Raw genomic sequence first — 22,539 nt, 5'->3', positions numbered from 1 at the left:
ATAATAATGGTAACAAAATTTCTTAATTTGATAGTTGGGACTCGAGATCAGCTATATAAGGTTTTGATTGACATATTTTTTTTTAATTTTTTACTCATAAATTAAAGTCATAAATACATTTGGTTAGAAATATTTTTTAACTTATTGTTTTTATTTAATTGAAGTTAAATTATTTGAACTTTTATCTTATGATTTCTACTAAACTACACTTTGATTTTTTTATTATTAAGAATCTCATTTGAGTCATTTTTACTAAATATATTATAATTTAAATTTATTTTTACTTATTCTTGTCACAAATTATTTATGAAAAATAGTTTTTAGACTATGGCTCAAAATTGAAAATCATTTTTTATAAGGTATGTCAAACAGATTCTAAGGATTTTGACTTCCATAATTCTGCAAAGATAAAATGCCGAATTATATTTTAAAAAAATCTTCTTCTGTTTTTTAAAGGTATATGTTCCTTGTATTTGAACCATAAATTAAAAATAAATGAATATTACCTTCTCTAATTCTCAAATCCTTCATTATATATATACATTTCAATATTATAAATAACTTATTAGTATATAAATCATTGATTGAACTCAAAATTAATTAATGATGGCATTAATAAAATAATTGGTAACGTTAAGAAACATGAAGAATATTCCAATACATATTGTTTCTCTTGGCTTCAGATGATGTGAACTGCACTTGCACAACGCATGCATCTTCATCATTTATTTGACAGAATTCGCCATTACATGTTTATTAAATGTTTGAAGAAATTACAGAGCCATAAATAAATCAATGGAGTGACACTGAAGGCAGTCCTCCTTGAACAATAACCATTCACCAAAAAAACCCGTTTCTGATGCTGATTTATGAACTAATTCAAGACCATTCTTTTCAGTCATAGCTGATCACCCACCGGTTCTATTCAATTATTACTTTTCAGGGATGTGCTTGTGCCAAAACATGTTTTAAATCAGGGATGTGCTTGTAACAAATTAATAATAATAAGGTTGTAGCAAACTATTTGATATTTTTATTAAACCTGAATTAACATGTCATCTTTGAAATCTCCCGATCCGAGTCGTTGCCTAGTTCAATTTAAAATTAAATTAACCATGCGAGAGTTGGTATGAGGAAATCTAGTCAACTTGGCTAGTTAAAAAACAACCCGACTAATCAGTAAATAAATTATGATGATGAAATTGATACAAAAAAACCTTCAAACCCAAACTTTTACCAAACTCTAGTTTAAAATTCAATCATGTGGGAGTTTTCCTGACATGATCTAGTCGACTTGGTCAGTCAAAAGACTAGGAGACTGATAAAAGAAGCCCGAGGGGAAAAATGAAAAAAAGAAGATGAAATTAAGTGAAATAAAAAAATCTTTCAACCCGACTCTTAATTTGACTAGATCAGATTTAAAATTAAACCATGTGAGATTTTTCCCGACGTGATCCAATCAACTTAATCAGTTTAAATGTTGTTATTCAATGATTAAAGCAACTTAACACCTAAAAAAAGAGTGAATTAGGTGTATCACTAAATTTTATAATTAAGACAAATTACTCAAGTAAATGCAATGACTAACAATATAATTAAAGTGTAAATTAAATAGTTAAGGAAAAGACTTTGCAAATTCATTTTAAGTTAACGTGGTTTGACAAGTCTACATCCACACCTCAAGTACTAAATCGTATTTGAGTATTGTTTTCTTTCACTAGACGTCCAAGTTTAAAAGTATAATTATCACTTAATGAACCCACACTAAACTTTTTACATTACCCGAAGAAATTCAATCTTCAAGATTTTACCCACTTGAAGATATGCTTTCTTCGAGATTTTTTCCTTGATGAAATTGTCTCGCCAATACCAAGAGTTTTTTTCTAACTCTCAAATTAAGGTTTTACAATGATGTTTTGTTTTCACAACAAACTCTCTCAATAAAATGAATATTATAATTGAAGTTTTAATATCTTCATACTTAACTAGACATCACTTATAGGATATGGAAGTGTTTAAGTTTAGTGAGAATGAAATTGAATATTCTTTGTGCTAGAATATGAAGGTTTAATAGCACAAATTAGAGTATGATAATGAATTGATGATTCTATAGTAGTTTTACTTTTATAATAGCTTGTATATCATATATGTTCGGATTTTATTGATAATTTTGCCATTAGAAATATATATTTTTAAGAAAAACTAGTTGTTTATGGTCATTACTATTCTTCTAGCAACTAAAATGATCAATCGGTTCAGATTGGTCAAGCTAATCAGTCGATTATTTTTTGCAAAATTCTCAAGTGTTCATCACTGATGAATAAACGGTCAATCGATTTATTTGGTAACCTCAAACGGTCAACCGGCTCATGCAGAATTCCACATTTAACTTAGATTTTATCTTTTTATTATTAATTATTTAATACATGCAAAGTAAAGTGTGTGAGTTTATTTTAATTGTACTATCGAGTAAGATATAATCATTTATATTTAAGCACTAAAATGAACTTTTATTCTAAATCTTCACTTTTCTCTATTCTTGGACTTCTGAATTATTAAAGTCAGTATTAATTTAAAAGAATTTATTTTCAAAAATCTAATTAATTGTCAAATTATATCCTTATTCGTGATTAGATCAACTCTCATTAGGTTCGATATAAAATCCAAACTAAACTATGTTTCAAGTCGTGAGTTCACTAGGTTGATCAGTCAAACTGAACTAGATTAACTTTCATTAAATTTGATATAAAATCCTAACTAAATTAAATCTCAAGTTGGGAATTAATTACTCGAGTTGAATTAAGTTTAATTAATAACAATAATTAACCATCATTATATATATGTCATTTGGTAAGTCAACAAAAAAAAAATTGTATTAATTGAGGAGGATCAACCACTTGTTTTTAGGACAGTACTTTCATCATTATCTGCATTAATTTACAATGTTACTACTAGGATTCACTTGATTGAGTGTTTGACAGTGTGATAGTGGTTGTTTTTTAAATAATTTTTTGTGCTGAAATGCATGTTAATGATGCTTTTTTATTTTTTAAAAATTATTTTTAACATCAGTACATCAAAACGATCTAAAACGTATAAACCATATTAAAATTCCCAAACATGTTCTAATTTTAGGTGGATCTTATAATATGAAGACATGAGGAGAACCTATCCTGTTATATACATCCGAAATCATATTTAGAACACCAAGAGATTAAATAAAATATTTATCATTTCCAATTGAAAAGTAAATAAAAGCTTGTTTTCATGCAAGCTTTAATGCCTAAATATATATTGATGTCGGCATAAAAATAATAATATATTAAAATTAATTATATTTACAAATCAGACTTAACTGAACAATAATAAAGTAGCCAGTCTAAAAGATTAATTGTTTACAACATTCTTAAATTAATTGTTTTTTATATATCAAGTTATTAGTACATTTGATAAAAATGACTCAATTATTTTAAAATGATAAAAAATTTTAATTTTTAATAACATAAATATTTTGAATCAATTTTATAACAAAATTTTGATACGAGTTACAAGTCATTTCTGATTTAATATATTTATGATTTTTAGTAAAAACCCTTAAATCAATTGAAAAAATAATATCAAATAGAAATAGAAATATATAAACTATTGTTAGTGTAATAAAGGGGATAAAATCTAACTTAACACTTATCACATCACGTACGGTAGCAGTTTAATTTGATTAACACGGCATAAATAATATATAGACTAATTCAATTTCAAATAAATATGTATTACGATAAAGATTGTTTTTTAAAATATTTATTATTTTAAAATATATTAAAATAATATCTTAAAATTTATTTTTTAACATCAGCATATTAAAACTATGTCAAAACATAAAAAAATGATTAATTTAAAATAAAAAAATAAATAAAAATATTTTAATTTTTTCAAAAACACATTTAAAACAGAAAATAAAAAACACTGCTGGTAGATAGTAACAGGCAGTAAGACAACTAAAAAAATGTAGAGAAACTAATATGAGAAAATAAGGAAATTAAGGAAAAGAAGGAATTTTTTTTTTTTTTTTTTGGTTTAGTTCAAGAGAAGTGAGTGATGAAGTCTTCTTTGTGTGGAAATATTGATTAAAAAAAAGGAGGAAAATAATCCTTTAGAGGATAAAAATGAGTAAAATCATTTCAATTTTCTCTTTTCACCCTTCTCCTCCCAACTTGAATGGAAAAGAAAAGTCAACTACTTGTGATGAATCAAAATCCCACTGGTCATTGTTCTAACTCACTAGTCAAAAACACCCTAAATCCCACTAATTAACCATCAATATCATAACTAGCCAGCTAACTACATAATTTCAGTCAATCCATCCAAACCAAGACTTAAACTTTAGTCGGATCCTAATTAATTTGGGTATTAATCTTAACTATGAATTGCAAGAGAAAAGAAAGGGAAAACGTGCAAGCAACTAATTATGCTCGATGACTTTGACCAATCAGTGGTTGGATTATACATGGACAGCCAATCTGGGCTCTAGACAGGAAGCATGGGTGCCATGCATGCTCTAGCGGACACGACTGACCTCGTCAAGTCAACCATTTGAAAAAGTCAGTGTTGAAGGGAGATGCAAGAGATGGGAGGCAGTGTGGGCTTAAGAACTTTCCCCAGTCATAGATAGTACGGACACTGTATCCTAAGATTCAACGCCAGACTATGAAATAATATATTTTAAAAGATCAGTGATATTGTAATGTATTTGATAAAATATATCATCTCCTTTTTCATAAAAATGTCTTTTTTGGGAATAATTTGTCACAAAACTACAAGTTATTTAACAAATTTAAAAATGGGTATTCACTCGTTTAAAGATATATTAAAATGATATTTTTTTAATTTTTTAAAAATTATTTTTTAAATATTAAAACATCAAAACAACCTAGAAATAATAGTAAAGTAATTAATTTTAATAAAATAAATATTTTTTAAAAAAACACCATTTAAAATTTAATTTAATTTCATCAAATCTCATTTCATCCCACATCGCCTTAGTTAAAACACCACCATAACACATGCTAATATACCATAAAAGAATTTCTTTAATTATTTTTCAAATTTCATCAACTTAATTTACAATATCCAAATTTAATAAATCAAATAATCCGTGCATGTTTTTATCAACAAAACACCTCTAATCCATACAAAACACCAGCATGTTGCTCCGGTCCATCTTTCACAAAGAACACATCCCTCATCTTTTGAAAAGCATGCCACGTCAGCAAACTATCCGAACCGGCCTGGTGACATTTCCCAACCTCCCGGTTCACTTCCAGGGTCCGGGCCACCCGGTCCAACCCACCATACAAACTCTTACAAAACCGCATCATGTGCTTTACATCGTAAATATTATTTCCGAAAAACACCCTCAACAAACTCAAAAATCCCACCAACCCAGACGGCAATTCCCGGCGCGTGAGTATCTTCACCAAGTACCCAAAATCATACGCGCTGTGGAAAGTAACCCAACTCACTGACTCGTTGCAGACAAGCCCAGACGACATCATCAACTCAGCAAACCTCGCCGAGTCAACCCCCTCCTCTCTATTCCTCTCAAAGTCAATCCCTTGTCGCCTCAGCAGCTCAATCGAGTCAGGAGCATGCGAGTCACGCTCCACGTCAAAATCCCTGAAGTTGAACTCCCAGATGAACCGGTTTCCGGTTCCCAGATCAGGCAAGTTTCCCTCCGCATCGGACAGCGTGAGGCCCACCTGGATAAGATTCAAAGCATCAACGTTGGACTTAAGGATCTTGTAATGATCCGACGGCTTGAGTTGTCGGAAATAATTCCTGTTGTTCGTGGGGTCTACTGGTGGTCGGAAAACAACCCCAGGAAATTCCGTATCCATCGAGATGAACGGAAACTCATCGATTAGATCACGAATCAGCTCGAATTCCGACTCCAAATTACACGACCACACTTCACGAATTACAATCTCCTTGCTTTCTTCCATATCTATTTTTTTTTTAATTGCTTGAAAGAGAGAAAAAGAAAGAGAGAGGAGGACTCTTATATATATTATATGACTGATGCTGTTCTGCCGGGTATGAAGAGAGTGAGAGGGAGAGGGTGTGGTATATATATTATATGGGAAGAAGGTGGGGGGTGGAGGAGGAGGGAGTAACGGGAGTTGCTTGGAAAGCGAGGAGGGTTCAGTGCTGCGGTGTGTGTGCAGTGTAATAAAAGTTCAAAGATTCAACGCGTCAGGAGTTTGACTGACTTGGTCCAAATGAGGCCGCTTCCATTATTATTTTATTTATTAATGAATGTTCATTTTGATAAATGCCATGAGTTATAAACAAAGCCAGCCATCGTGAATGCACTGCCTTTATCCATTGCTTTAAGCAAGAGCCCGTTTGCTATTAGCTAGCTATTTTTCATTTATAAATATACTGAAATAATATATTTTTTATTTTTTATATAAAACATAAAGAATTTAAAAATCATGAAGTGATTTATATAAAAAATTAAAAAAAATTAAAACATAAAATCTATTTTTTAAATAATCTTTATTTTTAATCTTGAAGTGATGATGTAAAAATTATAGAAAAATCACATGCTTTTAATCAGGTTATTTATAATGGAGTTTGGGTCTTAAAATGTATATTTATACTTGCATTCATGCTCTTCAGATGATTTCTTTCTATGGTTTGATATCATTTACAATTTTCTCATTTTTTTATTTTCATATATTTCCAAAAAGAAACTTATAATTTGTTTTAGTTTGAATATTTTATGTAATATATATCGATCCATCATAGGCTTTCACATATTGGTCTAATCTTTGTAAGAAGAGTAAGAAATTCTGATAATTAAAATAAAAAAAATAACCTGTAATTACGATGATAAATCTTTTAAAACACGTACAATCGTTTGAATTCTTTTTTGACAATTAATTACTTTTTATTATTATTTTCCAAACAAAACAATACCAAACGAGATTTATGTAACCTAATACATACATATTTATTATCAAAATTAAACATGAAATGATATAATTAAATAATGACATCCTATTAGTTATTTTCTAGAATTTACCTTAATGAAATAAAAAGCTTGATGAAGATATTCTTATTATTTTTTGTGGGTCATAAATTTTATATTCTTTTATTTATTTTTAAATAAATTTTAAAAAATAACTAATAAAATATTATTAATTACTTAGGAGAAAACTTTCCTCAGGATACCATGCATTTATGGTGTTTAGAATGTGAATAAAGTGTTTTTTTATTCATCTTTAATAAATTCCAAGTGGGTACACTTGGAGAGTTTGGATTTTGGACCATTTTCAATGTACCAGGTGGGTATTTTAGATTAAGAAAAATACGTCGGCAGTATTGTCGTCTAATAGGATCAGGTGGGAGCAGAGAGAGAGACAGGAACAGAGAGGATACGAAGCCAAAATCTCTAGATATTACACGTAGATCGCAATGAAGCAGCCAGCTGCGTCCACTTTCATCTTCTTGGTGGTTTCTTCCATGGCTTTTGCTGCTTGCCTGGGTTTCTCGGACATTTTCTTGCAAGTGGCTAGTTACTGGTTTCAACATCACCTCTTTGTTTTATAATAACACTCGACTCGATCGGCTTTGACATGAAACTTGCACCAAGTTTACAAGGTTATTAATAATTAAAATAATGTCCGTTTCTTTGTAAATTTACTCTAATTAGACTATTCTCTTCTTCTTTTTTTTTTTATCTTAATTTTTAGAGTATTTATGGATGGGCTTTCACTTCAAAACTAAGTATAATTCTGATTAGATCGCAAAAAGTTCATCCCATTTAATTTAAATAATGCATTTACAAAAATAAAATGTTTTCATCTAATATTTTCATATATATATATATATATATTTGGAATTTTGGACAATCTTAACTTAAAGAGCAAACATCTTAGAAAATTAAAATTACTATAAGTTAATGGAGGCTCATCACGCACGTGGGATTTGTGATTAAGGTTATGGATATTTTATAATTAGAACAATCTTGATGAAAAAAACAAATTAATTTTGTGCTAAGCAAGTTGCCAATACAAGTGATTAATTAACTAATGACAATAATTAATTAGATGATATAAGATCAGTTGCTTGTCTTATCAAGGACCAAGATGGAGGTTTAATAATAATAATAAAAAAAAAAAAAAGGGGAACAAGAGGGGATGGGAAGCTCAACCTTTACTCTTCTTCTGTGGACGTGCTTTCTCTTGGACAATATATCGTTAATATAAAGGGATTATATAAATATTCTTATCCAATTAAAAAAATTCTAAACACCAGGTCAAGCTCGTTAACATCGATCTGTAATAGCTCTGAGTTTCTCGTGTTTTTTTTTAAAAAAAATATTTTAATATGTTGCTTGACTTTCAAATATGGTTGCTTTGTGGGTCAAAGTATCTTACCAAAAGAACGAAGGACGAATTGTCAATCAGTTGGTGATTAGCTGACTAGATTCCTTTTGGACTAAACTGTATCAAACCTCCCTAATTATGCTGGTTTTGTCCTTCAATTAGAAGATTCAATTATTTGCTACCTTTTTTAAAAAAAAAAAATTAAGTCCAATGCCTTCTTAGGTATTTTTGGAGCATCTGGTTACATATTTAAGTTGTTTTTTTAAATAACAATTTATAAATTGTGTGCTTGCTATGCGTAGCGATTTGATTCTGAATTCGCATAATTCATCAACAATCTAGGTTGGGTGTTAAGAAATAATTAACTCGGAGTTTGATTCAGTAGACTTGATCAAACTCAAACTGATTTTATTTTTAAAAAATACATTAACCTGAATCAACAATGATTTAATTTTATATCCAATTTATCTTTTTATATTAGATTTAATAACTATACTCTTAATGCATTACTTCTCCAACCCACATTAAACTATAACTAAAAGGGCTCATTCTTTTACTGTGGACTGCACATTGCAGTCCATAGTAAAAGATGAGCCCTTTTTTTTTATGTTTTTAGAGTTTTTTTTTTATAATTTTTTTTGTTAGTGTTAAATTTTTTTTATTCAGGTATCAGACTTTCATGACACGGATCCCAGATTTAATAGTTTAACATGGTTTGACGAGTTAACCCATAAATATTTTTTTTGCTTTTTTTTTAATTAATTTATTTTGTTTACTTTAGTTTGTTAATGTTAAATTTCTTTTCATTTAGTAAAAGATGAGCTGGTTTTTTTTTTTTTTACACTTTTAGAGTTTTGTTTTTTGCTTTTTTTGTTTTTTTTCTTTTAATAAATTTTTTTTGGTTAATGTTAAATTTTTTTTATTCAGTTATCAGACTTTCATGACAGGATCCCGTGTTTAACAGGTTAACATGGTTTGACGAGTTAACCCAAAAAATTTTTTTTGCTTTTTTTTTTCTTTTTAATTAAATTTTTTCGTTTACTTTAGTTTGTTAATGTTAAATTTCTTTTTATTTAGTTATTAGACTTTCATGACACCTATTTCAGGTTTCACGGGTTAACCTGCTTTCACGGGCTGTCAATTTTTTTTTGTTTTTTTATTTTAATAATTTTTTTTATTTAATTTAGTTTGTTAATGTTAATTTTTTTATTTAGTTATCAAACTTTCATGACACGGATCCCGGGTTTAACGGGTTAACCTGGTTTGACGAGTTAACCCGAATTTTTTTTTCTTTTTAATTAATTTTTTTCGTTTAATTTAATTTGTTAATTGACAATAAACTAAAACTGCTCGGTGTTTCACTGTGCAAGTCCAAAGTGAAACGCTGAGTTGTCTTCTTCTTTTTTTTTTCTTTTTTTTTTCTCTGTTTTTTTTTTGTTTTCTAGCCTTTATGGGTTTTTTTTTTGTTTTTTTCTTTGTGTTTTTTTCTTTTAATGAATTTTTTTTTGTTAATGTTAATTTTTTTATTTAGTTATCATATTTTCATGACACGGATCCCGGGTTTGACGAGTTAACCTGAATTTTTTTTTGCTTTTTTTCTTTTTAATTAATTGTAACATATACTAAAAGGAATTAGTGTTTTATTGTGGACTGCACAGTACAGTCCACAGTAAAACACTGATGCTTTAGGTTTTTTATTTTAAGTTGTCACATTTTTTTTAGCTTTTTTTTATGCCTTTCGGGATTATTTTTTTGCTTATTTCTTTGTTTTTTCTTTTAACAAATTTTTTTATTTAATTTAATTTAGTTTATTAATATTAAATTTTTTTATTTAGTTATCAGACTTTCATGACACGTTTTCCGGATTTAACGGGTTAACCTGGTTTGACAAGTTAACCAATAATTTTTTTTTTGCTTTTTAATTAATTTTTTTCATTTAGTTTAGTTTGTTAATACTAATTTTTTTTTTCTATTTAGTTATCAAACTTTCATGACACATATCTCGAGTTTCACGGGTTAACCTGGTTTCACGGGTGAACCCAGTTAATTATGGGTTGACCGTCAATTTTTTTTATTTTTTTATTTTCATAAATTGTTTTTGTTTAATTTAGTTTGTTAATGTTAATTTTTTTTTTATTTAGTTATCAGACTTTCATGACACAGATCCTGGGTTTAACGGGTTAACATGGTTTGACGAGTTAACCCGGATTTTTTTTCGTTTTAATTAATTTTTTTTGTTTGGTTCAGTTTCTTAATTTTCACTTTTTTTTATTTAGTTACCAGACATTCATAACACGAATCCCGGGTTTAACGGGTTAACCTAATTTGACGAGTTAACCTATAATTTTTTTTGCTTTTTTTTCTTTTTAATTTTTTTTCATTTAGTTTAGTTTGTTAATGTTAAATTTCTTTCTATTTAGTTTTTTTTCTTCTTAGAGGTTTTTTTATTTTATTTTTTCTTTTTAATTAATTTTATTTAATTAATTTAGTTTATTAATATTAAATTTTTTTCTAAGTAGTTCTCGACTAATGCCTTTAGTTTTTATTTTTTATTTTTTGTTGTTTTTATGCCTTTGACTGTGGACTGCACAGTGCATTCCATAGTGAAAAGGCTTATGCCTTTTTTTTCTTTTTAATTAATTTTTTTTTTAATTTAAATTGTTAATGTTAAATTTTTTTCTATTTAGTTATCAAACTTTCATGACACGGATTCCGGATTTGACAGGCTAACCTGGTTTGACAAGTTAGCCCAGTTAATTATGGGTTAACCCATTAATTTGTTTTTTCCTTTTTAATTATCAAACTTTCACGATGCGAATTCAAGGTATGACGGGTTAACCTGATTTGAAGGGTTAACACAGTTAATTCATATTTTTTTTTTCCTTTTCTTCATTAGTTTTTTTCTTCCTGTTGGTTTTTTTTTTTCTTTTTAACTAATATATTTAATTATTACACTTTTATAACACGACTTTACAGTCAGACACACGTCAAATGCAATTGGGTCTGGTATTGCAGTCCAGACACTTTTATGCTAAGGGTTAACCCAAGTTTAATGTTATTATTAATATTATAAATATTACTTTTGGGTCAAGCGTTGCAACCAAATCTAAGACTCTTGGGTATAACTTTACAAAAAAATCTAATACTGTTAGATCTTGATTTTTTTTAAAATACAAAAAATAATTGACCCACGGCATCACGCGGGGCATGTAACTAGTATAAAAGTAAAACAGGATGGATCCCATTTTTACGTGATTAAAAGGTTAGATTAACAACTGGGTCGGATGTAGTTGGAATTGTACTTTACTCCATTAATAGTTTATGCTGGCCCAGCTCATGTTCATGTCTAGAACCCAGAATCCACAAGAGTTTCAATTTCTTTTTTTCACGCAACCTGATCAATCCACTCCTTGTGTTGGGCTGTTATTACCAATCTAATTTAATTTTGTACGTAAAAAGTGTCAGTCCTGTCTGCTAATTCATTCAAAAGAGAGAGAATAAAACTCACCACGGATCTAATGCCCATCATAAATACAAGTTACCCACAACACGAGCCAGTCCTGTCTGCTAATTTAATTTGGAATGATAATGGTGATTGGTGATACCTGCGGTGGTGGATGCTTTGGGCCTCTGACAAGTCCTTCACTTCTGCGGTTTGTACAAGGCGTAGCTGGAGGATTACGAGTACTGTACGAAGAAAAGGGGGAAATCTTTTAAATGAAACAAAAAATGCCTGATTTTTTGTGTGGAATATATATACTGATACACATAATTCAACTAGCTAATTTTTTTATGAAAAAATATTTTTGAAAAACATTTTACATCATTATCACGCGTGTATGGTGTCGTGACGATCATCCTTTTATATTGAGATAGTCGGGAATGATATGAGTGGAAAGAACGAGGAATTCTTGTCCTTTATAAATAAATAAAAAAAAATGAGAATCGCCACCTAATATTTTGATCATTAAAAACCTTAATTGATCTAAGAGTTTGAGAAAGAGAACTAATTGCGTAAAGAGAATACATTAACACCCCCAATACTCCTTATTGATGTAAAAATCATTATAAACATGTTATTGATGTAAAGAACCACTAGGTTATTGGTTAATCATGCATACAAAAGGGTTTTTTTTGCAAAGAAATGGACTAACATTGGTCCAAATCAAGAGTCTACGACAATGTTCTTTTTAAGAACACAAAAAACAATGACCAGAAACCAGGAAAAAACCAGCCATGAGGCAACTACTGTCAAGCCTAGAAATGAGCATTTTTGATCTCTAAAGCATGCTTTCTTTATCCTAAAAAAATCATAATATCATACACAAACATTTTTTAATCTAAAAAAACTAAAAAAAAAACACATCAAAACACTAAAATCGAATATGAGATATCAAATCCAAAAACTAACAACCTAAAATAGCCTAAATATTCATGCAACATGGATTTAAAATTGATTTTCTGAACCCAATTTGTGCATGAACAAGCTCAACAAGTTAAGGATAAAAATCATTGCTTTAACATTAACTTAAACTAAACCAAAGCTAAAACAACATTCATATATCAAAAAAAAAAAAACCTAAACAACAACTTTAATACATTAAAAACATAAAATAAAACTTTAAAATAATTTCATTAAACAGAAATTAAAGTAATAAAGAGATGAAGACAACATTACTTGTTGCATTTAAACCTTTTTTGTAATGCTTATAAACATATAAAAATAACAAAAGCACGCAACAAAGGACTTGCTTTTGGGTTTGCAATATATACTTGGAACAACTATTCTCTCTTGGCTTTCATTTGAAAAATTTTGCCTCACAACTTACAAAGTTTAAGAGAACTTTTGTTTTTGCTCTCGGACCTCTACCATTATATTTCTTATTGATATTACTCTCATTTTTCTTTTTTTTTTCTTTCCCTCTTTTTTGTTCAACCTCCTTTTGATCTTGAATGGAGATATTTATAGGGTTTTTGGGAGGTCTTGAATCCATATTTGACCTCTTGATCTTGAGAAGAGTATTGCGAACCCTTGATAAGGACCCATTGAGGAACTTTTGTATGTGAACACACGAAAACCAAATCATCTTTTGCATGATAGTTGTATTGTTGGGGTTTCGAGTTGTCCGCTTTTGAGGCTTCCTCAAAGCAATTCTGACATCATCGTTGTTTAAGATCACCTGAATTTAGTAAAAGTAATGCACACCTTTCATTTTGATCTATTTTTGCTCAAATTTGAAGGTTTGTAGCTTTATATTTATTTGTTCAAAACTGCCAACATGATCAGCCCAAAATCTAAAAATTAAGTTATGGTTAATCAAGAATAAGATGTTGTGGACTTCCATGAAAAAATTAGGATATTGTAAACATCTAATTTCATCGAAATATGGTCTTAGAGGGGATGTTCCTCTTCCACCTGTAAAACATCTCATGCCATTTGGAGGTCTAGAACTCCACAACGAGCTCTTGAAAGGTGCAAACCTGATCATTGTGAACTACCAAGAAAAAAGATAAATAGAGGTTGAATAACGCGTCATCTGGATTAAAACCTATAAATTAGGGGTTATAATTTGGGATTTGAAAAGGTTTCAATTTAATCTTTGTTCTTTCAATTGTGGCACATGTACTCTTAATTGACATAAAAAACTTTTTAATTGCATGCAATTTAACCCCCGCTAGATTTAAATATCAACATCAAAGTTTAGCACCATTTTCATTTTGATCCTTAATTTATGATTTGTTCAATTGAACCCTCAATTGACCATTAAACTTTTAATTTTCATCAATTTGGCACCTGATTTCACCAATTTCAATCTCTGAAGTCTTGCGCGTCTTACAAGTTGATCCTTGGTTTTGGATTTCTCCAATCAAGTCCCTAATTGCTCATAAAACTTCAATATTAATGCAATTAAACTCCTGATTTATCCAAATTAAGTCTTAAAAATTGTGACTCGACCTTCAGACTTTAATTTCTTTCAATTAAAGCCTAAATTGACTTTAAAAATTAATATTTCTTGCAATTAAGCCCTCAATAAATTCAATTAAACTTTGAAAAATTTCAATTGATTTCTTAAATTGAATTTTCTTGGCTAATAGGACCTTTATTAGTTGAAATCATTAGATTCAGCCTGACAAAATCTTTTGATGTATCATCTATATATCTTTCATGATTTTTAAAATCTTTCAGGTGAGAAATTGAGCTTTCAAATCTTTCATCTATATATGAGATGGCTCACCCATGTGAGCTTCACTAAAAAGTAGATGTAACTTGGGAAAACGTTGCAATCTCAACCAACCCATATATTTCTAGTTTATATCATGAGTTTGAAAATTCTTACCTGATAGTGCACATGTGGGTGTTTGATGTTCTTACAGGAAGTTAGTTCAACTACTCGATGAAACACAGTTGAATGCATTGATACTGAGACACACGAGCTTAATGGATCTACCATGGACAGGGGCGGAGCTGAAATTATATAATAGGGAGGGCCAATATAATTTATTATTAGGAAACTTATCTATTTAAAATAAAATATATTATATTATCCTATATTTAAACACTAAAAATACAAAAATTTAAAATATTTTGCAGGGCCCGGCCCTGCCCGCCTCCCCCCTGGATATGGACCCAAAAGCCACATGTTGCCATTGATCTATTGCCAGCTTCTGCATGCAGCAGAATTAATTCCATGCTATTGCATGAAGTAATTGCTGTACGAATTTCTAACAAATTCGTGTAAGAAGTGAGAAGCTAAGAATTAATGAACACCCAAATAACATCACAGTAGCTAGCTAAAAGAAAACCCACTCTAACTTTTCACTGCTCTACCCTCCCTTCTAGTGGACACTGCGTCATTGCTCTGGGAATAGTAGTTCTTTTTCTTTATTATTAATATTTTCATCATCGACTTTTATTTTTATTTTTTTACTATTTGATGCTCACAAGTTATGTTTGTATGGCTTTTTATGTTAGGATTTGTTTTTCTTTGCATGTTCTCCCATGAGTGAAGTGTTTGAAAATATTCTGATATTAAATTAAAAATCAATATAATAAAATAAAATTTGAAGTTAATTTAAAAAATTAAAAGAATAAAGATAGTTTCTAGATGTTGAAAAATAAGAGGGAAAGTTGTTGAAAACTACTCTTGATATTAATAAATTCTTCTTAGAAATGAAATTCAATAAAAGTGATCTTAACCTTTAAATATATAAGGAAACGTAGATTGGTGTCTATGAATTTCTTAAATTCAGTTTGTTTTTTTTCATGTGACTAGATAGTGTTTTAGAGTTAAATTTTGATTTATTGAGATTTTTAAAATATTTTTGAGGTATTTTTTAGATAAAATTAAATTTTTAGGAGCATAAAACTCATATAACCTAATTTGTATTGCTATTCTTCATTTTTTTAGATAACTTTGAGTTCCAACATACCCTTTATAATAATAATAATAATAATAATAATAATAATAATAATAATAAAAGTTATGAACTGTGATCTCTTTACTCGTCGTTTTGTTTTCTTGTAAAAACAGTTATGATTGTGTTCAACCTAGCTATTACCGAATATATATGTATATACAATAGTATAAACAAAATCATGTAAAAATCATCAGTCTTATGGGTAAAAATTTAATTATTTGAAGCAGTAGACTTGTACTTGTAAACCATAATATAAAGAGAGAAAAATTAAAGGCATGAATAAGAACACACTCATTTTTATTTGATAAAAGGCAAAAACTCAGCCTTTTTGGTTTTAGAGAAGACAGAAGAACAGAATGTTGCTAGAAACATTCATAAGAAACTGTAGCAATGGAACCCTAAATTGCATGCGATCGATTTGCTTATTGGCAACCAAACTGCTCTCAAACAAGAACATCATTGACCAAAGCTAACAAGCTAAAAACTGGGTCAACATGGAACAGAGAGAGAGAGAGCTAGGAAAGAAAAAAGAGGCAAGGCTAGATAGACATAAATCATAGATAATAAAAAAGACCTTCACTTAGGTAGGAAAGTAACATGTTGTTTGTCCATGAATAACAACAAGAAGAACCCTAGCTAGGATCTTCCTTTCAGCTCGTTGTCTTCTTGGTGTTTTCCACGCTGAGAAAATCAAGCAAGACTGTGCTCTTGCATTTCGGACATTTCGGATCCACCTCGGATAACAGAACATACATGAGGCATCGAGGACAGCCAGCTACTAACATAGGAGTTGTGACGACGCTTCTGGGGAAGTTAACAGTCATGTCTTCAGGCTCTGATGAAACACAAGAGCTCTCTGCTGACAATATTTCAGAAGATGAATTCGAAATCGATGCCTTCGGTGATTCGACTAGCGGGTTAGGCCTAGATGGTGAAAGGTTCAGCTCCAAATCCAACATGGGGCTATCTCCTACTCGACTCATTTCCTTAGAGAATGAATGAAACATTACAATCAGAAAATTGAAGTTTTTTTTTTTTTTAAAAAAAAAAGATTAACATGATCAGGAGGTGTATCAAATGTATATAAGAATTGAAGAAAGTGGCGTACCTTGTGTCAATTAGTGTAAAGTCTAGCCAATTAATTAGTAGAAGGAGATTGGAAATCTTAGAAGTGCTAAAGGTAGAATTGGCAATATGAGGACTGCGTACTGGCAGCTCCTAAACTAGCTAGTATGCACCGTCCTCCACCGTTAACAAGAGCTTGGCTTCCTTGTTGAAATCTCCCACTATACCATTAATTATATAGTGAGTTTGAGGAGGAGAGGTGGTGGGAGAGAGAAGATGGGGTGTTCTTTAATGGTCAATCAATTATGGGTAGGAGTAGAGGGTAAGGATAGAAATTAAAGAGAGAAGGCAAAAGGTGATGAAAAGTGCATTTGATGCAAGAAAAAAAATGGCGCAGGAGGGTATATTAATGCCTCAAATTGTATTAATTGAGGCGGGCAAGATACCCCGAGATGCTTCGGCACAGGAGGAGTAAATATTGCCTCGCATGGCTAGTAGCCGCCGGACGATCATGTATCATTTTCTCCCATAATCTATAACCAACTATCTCAAAACTTGGAGTATGTTCTTGACAACGTTGAAAGCATATGTTCTTAACATAATGCACCGCGTCGCTAAACAAATTTTTAATCATGTTTGGTTATCACAACTTAAATCTAAATTAATCTTGATGTGCATGATTTTCTTAATTTTATATATGACAAAATTAAACAGAAATTAATATTTAGTCTTTAAACGGCAGTAAAATCAATTGTTAACCTCCTCGAAGCGTGGGATAGAATTGGTGTCTTTTGTGCATGCGGGAGAAGTACGGAACAGCATTCATGCCATAGTTGATTTATGTCAGCCTTACAATAACAACCTTAATTTATCTCCTTTTTTTATTTCTTACCAAGGTTGGGCGAGTACTTGCAAATGTCTCTTGCGGTTTCTTAATTTGTTCAAAGACTAATAAGGGATGTTTACTTTTTGACCAAATTATTAATTTGGGGCTCCCTCATTTTCAAAGAGGTATTAAAGAACGGGCTAGGGTAGGCTAAATTCATAACCACCATTAATTACAAGGATTGAATATATTGACTTTTATTTAGCCGAGGACTTAAGAACATGGCGTAGGAAACTCAACCATATTGTCTTAATTGTGGATATTTGTGGCTGATATATAAACCTAGGAACGTTTCGACCATCCTCGAGCAAAAAACTTGGACCAATACGTTCTTCTTCTTCTTTCTTTTTCATCAAATTAATTAATTGTAGAATTAGAGTGGGCAAATGGGATAAGGTACATATTTCAGCCCCACTTTCTTAGAAAACGTTTCCGGCCACAACATTTCAGTTGAGAATTATTATTTTTTGTATTTCAGGTAATGATCTTCTTCTCACATAAAGAAATAAAGATGTAAAATGATTTTTTTTTCTCGAGAAAAAGCCTGCCGCGCGTCGTAATTTACTCTGTTATAAGAACATGGAGAAGCAATATATACTTGATTAGGGATTTTCCTAACCATGCTAATTTGAATTATCAATCAAAATATTATGATATATATTTTTTTTTATAAAAAGTAACTTGAATAATCATCCAATAATGCATGTAAATATATTAGGTTTTCCATTAATGAAATCAAATTTGTACTATTTGATGAAGAAAGTTGGTCCAATCCGTTTAAAGCCTAAAATTTGAGTTAAAAAATAATTCATTGCAAAAGTAGATCAAAGTAACTCCTTAATTAACTTTCCAATAGTAACAAAATCATTTTGTTTCGTAATAATATAATTCATCTACCTATTTAACTGCTATTATAAATATTGCTAATATCCAGAATTCTATTATCTTAATTTATTCTTTGTTTAAATTAAAAAAAAAACTAAGTATAAGATAGAGGTAAGTTTATCAAGTTTTAAGCCTAAATAATTTTTATTTGAAGGTTATAAAGTAACATTAAATCTCTCACGAAACCATATTTAATATTTTTTTAATGTGAACAAAATCAGCCATCCCTCGTCCTGACTAGAAGACTGACATTATAATTAATATCATTTAAGTTTCTAACAATGCACGCGACCCACCATGATAGTAGGCTTCTTTTTACCCTTTTGTAATGAGTTTTTTTTTTTTTTTTATCATAACAGTTGGAATCCTTTGGGAAAATACTAGCCTCGATGCCCGGGTTTTGTCATGAGATGATACTTTTTTTTTTTTTTTTTGTAAAAAATGATGTTAATATTATAAAATAAGGTAAAAATAAAAAATAAAAAATTGGTTATGACAAACTTGTAATCCGAAATATCATATCAAACCCGCAGTCCAGATAATGTGATTAAAATAACCCGATTAAAAAAATAAAATAATTAGAAAGCTCTTTCATGTCAAACCCTCTGCTCATATTATGTGATTGGAATAACCCGATTAAAAAAATAAAGAGAATTATAAAGCTTTTTTTTTTATAAAAAAAACCCATGTTAACTTTTCAAACCTGAGATTCGAGTCATTAGACATGAAGCATCCAATCTAAAAAAGCTATGAAGTCCAATTCTCAATCAATCATATATTGAATGATGAAATTCAAAAAAAAAAATTATAAAAATGATTTTTAAAAAATTAGCAATTAAAAAAAATGAAGATCAAAATTAAAATACAAAATAAATTTTATATTTAATTGAAGGGTGAAATTGAAAAATAAAATTAATTTAATAAAAGGATCAAATTTTTTTTTAAAAAAATGAGGTTCAAAATTAACATATTACAAATAAAACTCTTACAAAAAGAACAAAATCAAAATCAAAATCAAAACAATGAGGACCAAATTGGATCAAAATATAATATTTGGTAAATCAGAATTCAATGATGAAATTGAAAATAAATAAAACTCCTACAAAAAGGTCAAGACCAAAAATAAAAAATCAAAAGAATAAGGAGTAAAGTTGAAATACTAACAACCAAGAGGACTACGTTGTAATTTTCAGGGGATGATAAAGAGAAGGAGAAAAAGAAGAAGAAAGGTTCATAGCAACAAATCGAACCACCATCGGAGACACGTCATATCAACATGAAGAGAACATAGTAGCTCTTCTAACGACATGACGGAAGGGAATTTTCGATGGCGAGATCAGGCGTCGCCCGCGGGTGTATCACACATGCATGTCCTTTTTTTATTTATCTAAATACAGAAGTGCCCCTAAGCCATTTTTCTAATTAAAAAAAAACCATTGTAAAAAATCAAAAATACCCTTTGACCTCAGGCTTATTTTTTTTAATTTTAAAGTTATTTTTGTCATTTTAATATGCATTTAAATGTTTATTATTTTTTATTTTGATCAAATACTAAATCACCCCTCAGCTTATATTATAATAATTAAAAACCATCGTAAATATATGAAAATACCCTTTGACTCCAAGTTTAATTTTTTTCTTCCAATGATATTCTGGTCATTTTATTATGCAATCAAGATAGTAAAATACTTACTTGTAAGTTATCTGAAAAGACTTTAATGTCATTGGAAGTCAATACAAAGTTTTTAATTTGGGTAAGAAGACTTTAATGTCATTGGAAGCCAGTGAAAAGTTTTTAATTTGGATAGAGATGCAAAAACACCCTTACAATTAAAGTTTTTAATTTGGGTAAAGAGGCAAAAACTCTCTTACACTTTTATAATGAACGGTACCAATAAGTCTAGAGCTATAATAATTTTTCAAGTGTAATTAAATTTTGTTAATATATAACTAAAAGAAAAATTTTATATGTAAATTACCTAACTAATGAATGAGCACACTAATTAAGTAGAAACTAAGCAATAAAGAACAATGGGCGATGGGAGGAATAGTTAATGATTGGTAAATGGTGGTTGAGGTTGAATTGTCATTCAACTAAGTTAATTGAAAGCCCAATTACTAATTAAAGGAGATGACATGCCATTGCTTTGAAGATGTTTAAATTAAGGTCTGATTTACCAAGATAACTAATTAATCCATCTATCTACTTTCGTTGTTACAATTTGGTTTGGAAAATGATTGAATGTAAATATATATGTGCATTAATTCCTTGTAGCTAGCTAGCTAGGAGGCAAAAGATATAGCAATAATAATAAAAAAAAAAAGTAAGTAAATATATATATATATATATATATATATATATATATATATATATATATATGTGCATTAATTTACATGGATGCAGAATTAATATAGTTTAAATAATTGTAAGAGAAAATGTTAAGATACAAAAGTATAAAATGAAGAGAAATACATTATTTCTCATTAACTTCACATAAAGCAAACACTTCATGGTGTTGTAATTACTAGATGCTTGCATCGTAAAAGAGATAGAATCATAGCAAAACTTCTCAAAAAGTGATAAAATCTCTCTCATTTTTCTTCTCTTTTTTGTGTCTATATATCTCTCTCCATGAAACTTCTCAGACCTTCCACTCCATAATTATTAAACTTCGGTGATCTTTCCTTAATTTGCAAAGGCTAGTCAAAGAAGTCGCACTATATCTTTTTGGTTACAAGCAGCAGTGGAATTTGAAATGGATTGCATGACAAATACACTTCTTCATCAATCTTTTAAAATAACATAATTTATATAATTTAGATCTTTTTAAATTTTAAAAAATAAATTTTAATACACAAGTTCATTTGTGTTATTTTTCAGGCTGTAGTTAGAGAGAGAATAGAAGAGAGGCTGTAGTTCACTTCATTCCCAGTCACCAAAATGAGTTTTCTTGGTTTCAATTTCTTAAGCTATTTTTTAGGTATTTGGAGTTGATTAAATAATTTGTGGGTGTTATAAGGATATTGTTGAGGTGTTTTTAGGTTGACATGACTTAAAAATTACGTTTTTTTAGCAAAAAGAGTCGCTGCCCCGATTTTCCAGCCACCACTGTGGTGGCTAGAATCTAGGCTTACAGATGACACGTTGTCTACTTATTTTTTCAAAAAATAGGGATGGACAACCTGTCATCTGCCTCTTTAAAAAATAGAAAACAAGCCCAAGCCTAGGCTTAAAGGCACGTCAACGCTCCTAAGCTCTTCATTGTTATGGCCTAAGCGCACTGGGTCATAGGCCCATGAGTCTAGGCTCTTATTGTCCTTATTTTTAGGTTGGATATAAATTCAAGGGAAAAAATTTATTGAACTTGGTTGAGTTCATGATGTGGATTACAAGTTTGACGAATTAAGCCACAACACACCGGCTATTTTTTTTTGTATTACTTTTTTAACTAATATCTTTTTAAGTTATATTTCAATTAATATCCATCATTTATGATTTTTTATTGTTTAACCTTTTTTTTAGAAAAATAGATTGTTTTTTATGGTGTTGTGTGTATTTAATTTTTGAAAATATTATTTCGATTCATCTATAATTGTTTTTTTTATATTTTGTATACAAGAATTTTATTTTTTTTTAATAATAAATGTTTATTTTTAGATAATATTTATAATATATGCAGCCTTACATAATATTTTTCACTTTTATTTTATTTAATCAATTTCATATGTGTGTCTATTTTTAATATTATTTGATTAAATAAAAAATTAATTTTAATAAACAAATTCAGTAAACATCATATTTTGCAAGGTTAAATATTTTGATCTATACACGTCTCTTGACTTTTACAGTTTTATATTTAGTTATTGTTAATAATTTTTTCTCTTTTATTAACC

General features: G+C 29.4%; 1 protein-coding gene across 1 annotated transcript; it reads right to left on the bottom strand.

Annotated features, from left to right (window-relative positions):
• Nucleotides 1-5,069: 5,069 nt before the first annotated feature.
• LOC18098097 (probable CCR4-associated factor 1 homolog 11) lies at nucleotides 5,070-6,316 on the bottom strand. The gene has a single exon (XM_006384722.3). The coding sequence runs from the start codon at nucleotides 5,997-5,999 to the stop codon at nucleotides 5,166-5,168; it is 834 nt and encodes a 277-aa protein (XP_006384784.1). The 5' UTR covers nucleotides 6,000-6,316; the 3' UTR covers nucleotides 5,070-5,165.
• Between the last annotated feature and the right edge of the window lie 16,223 nt (nucleotides 6,317-22,539).

The sequence above is a fragment of the Populus trichocarpa genome, chromosome 4 (genome assembly GCF_000002775.5).
Source record: "Populus trichocarpa isolate Nisqually-1 chromosome 4, P.trichocarpa_v4.1, whole genome shotgun sequence".
NCBI lineage: Eukaryota > Viridiplantae > Streptophyta > Magnoliopsida > Malpighiales > Salicaceae > Populus > Populus trichocarpa.
This window is presented reverse-complemented; position numbering and strand designations above follow the sequence as displayed.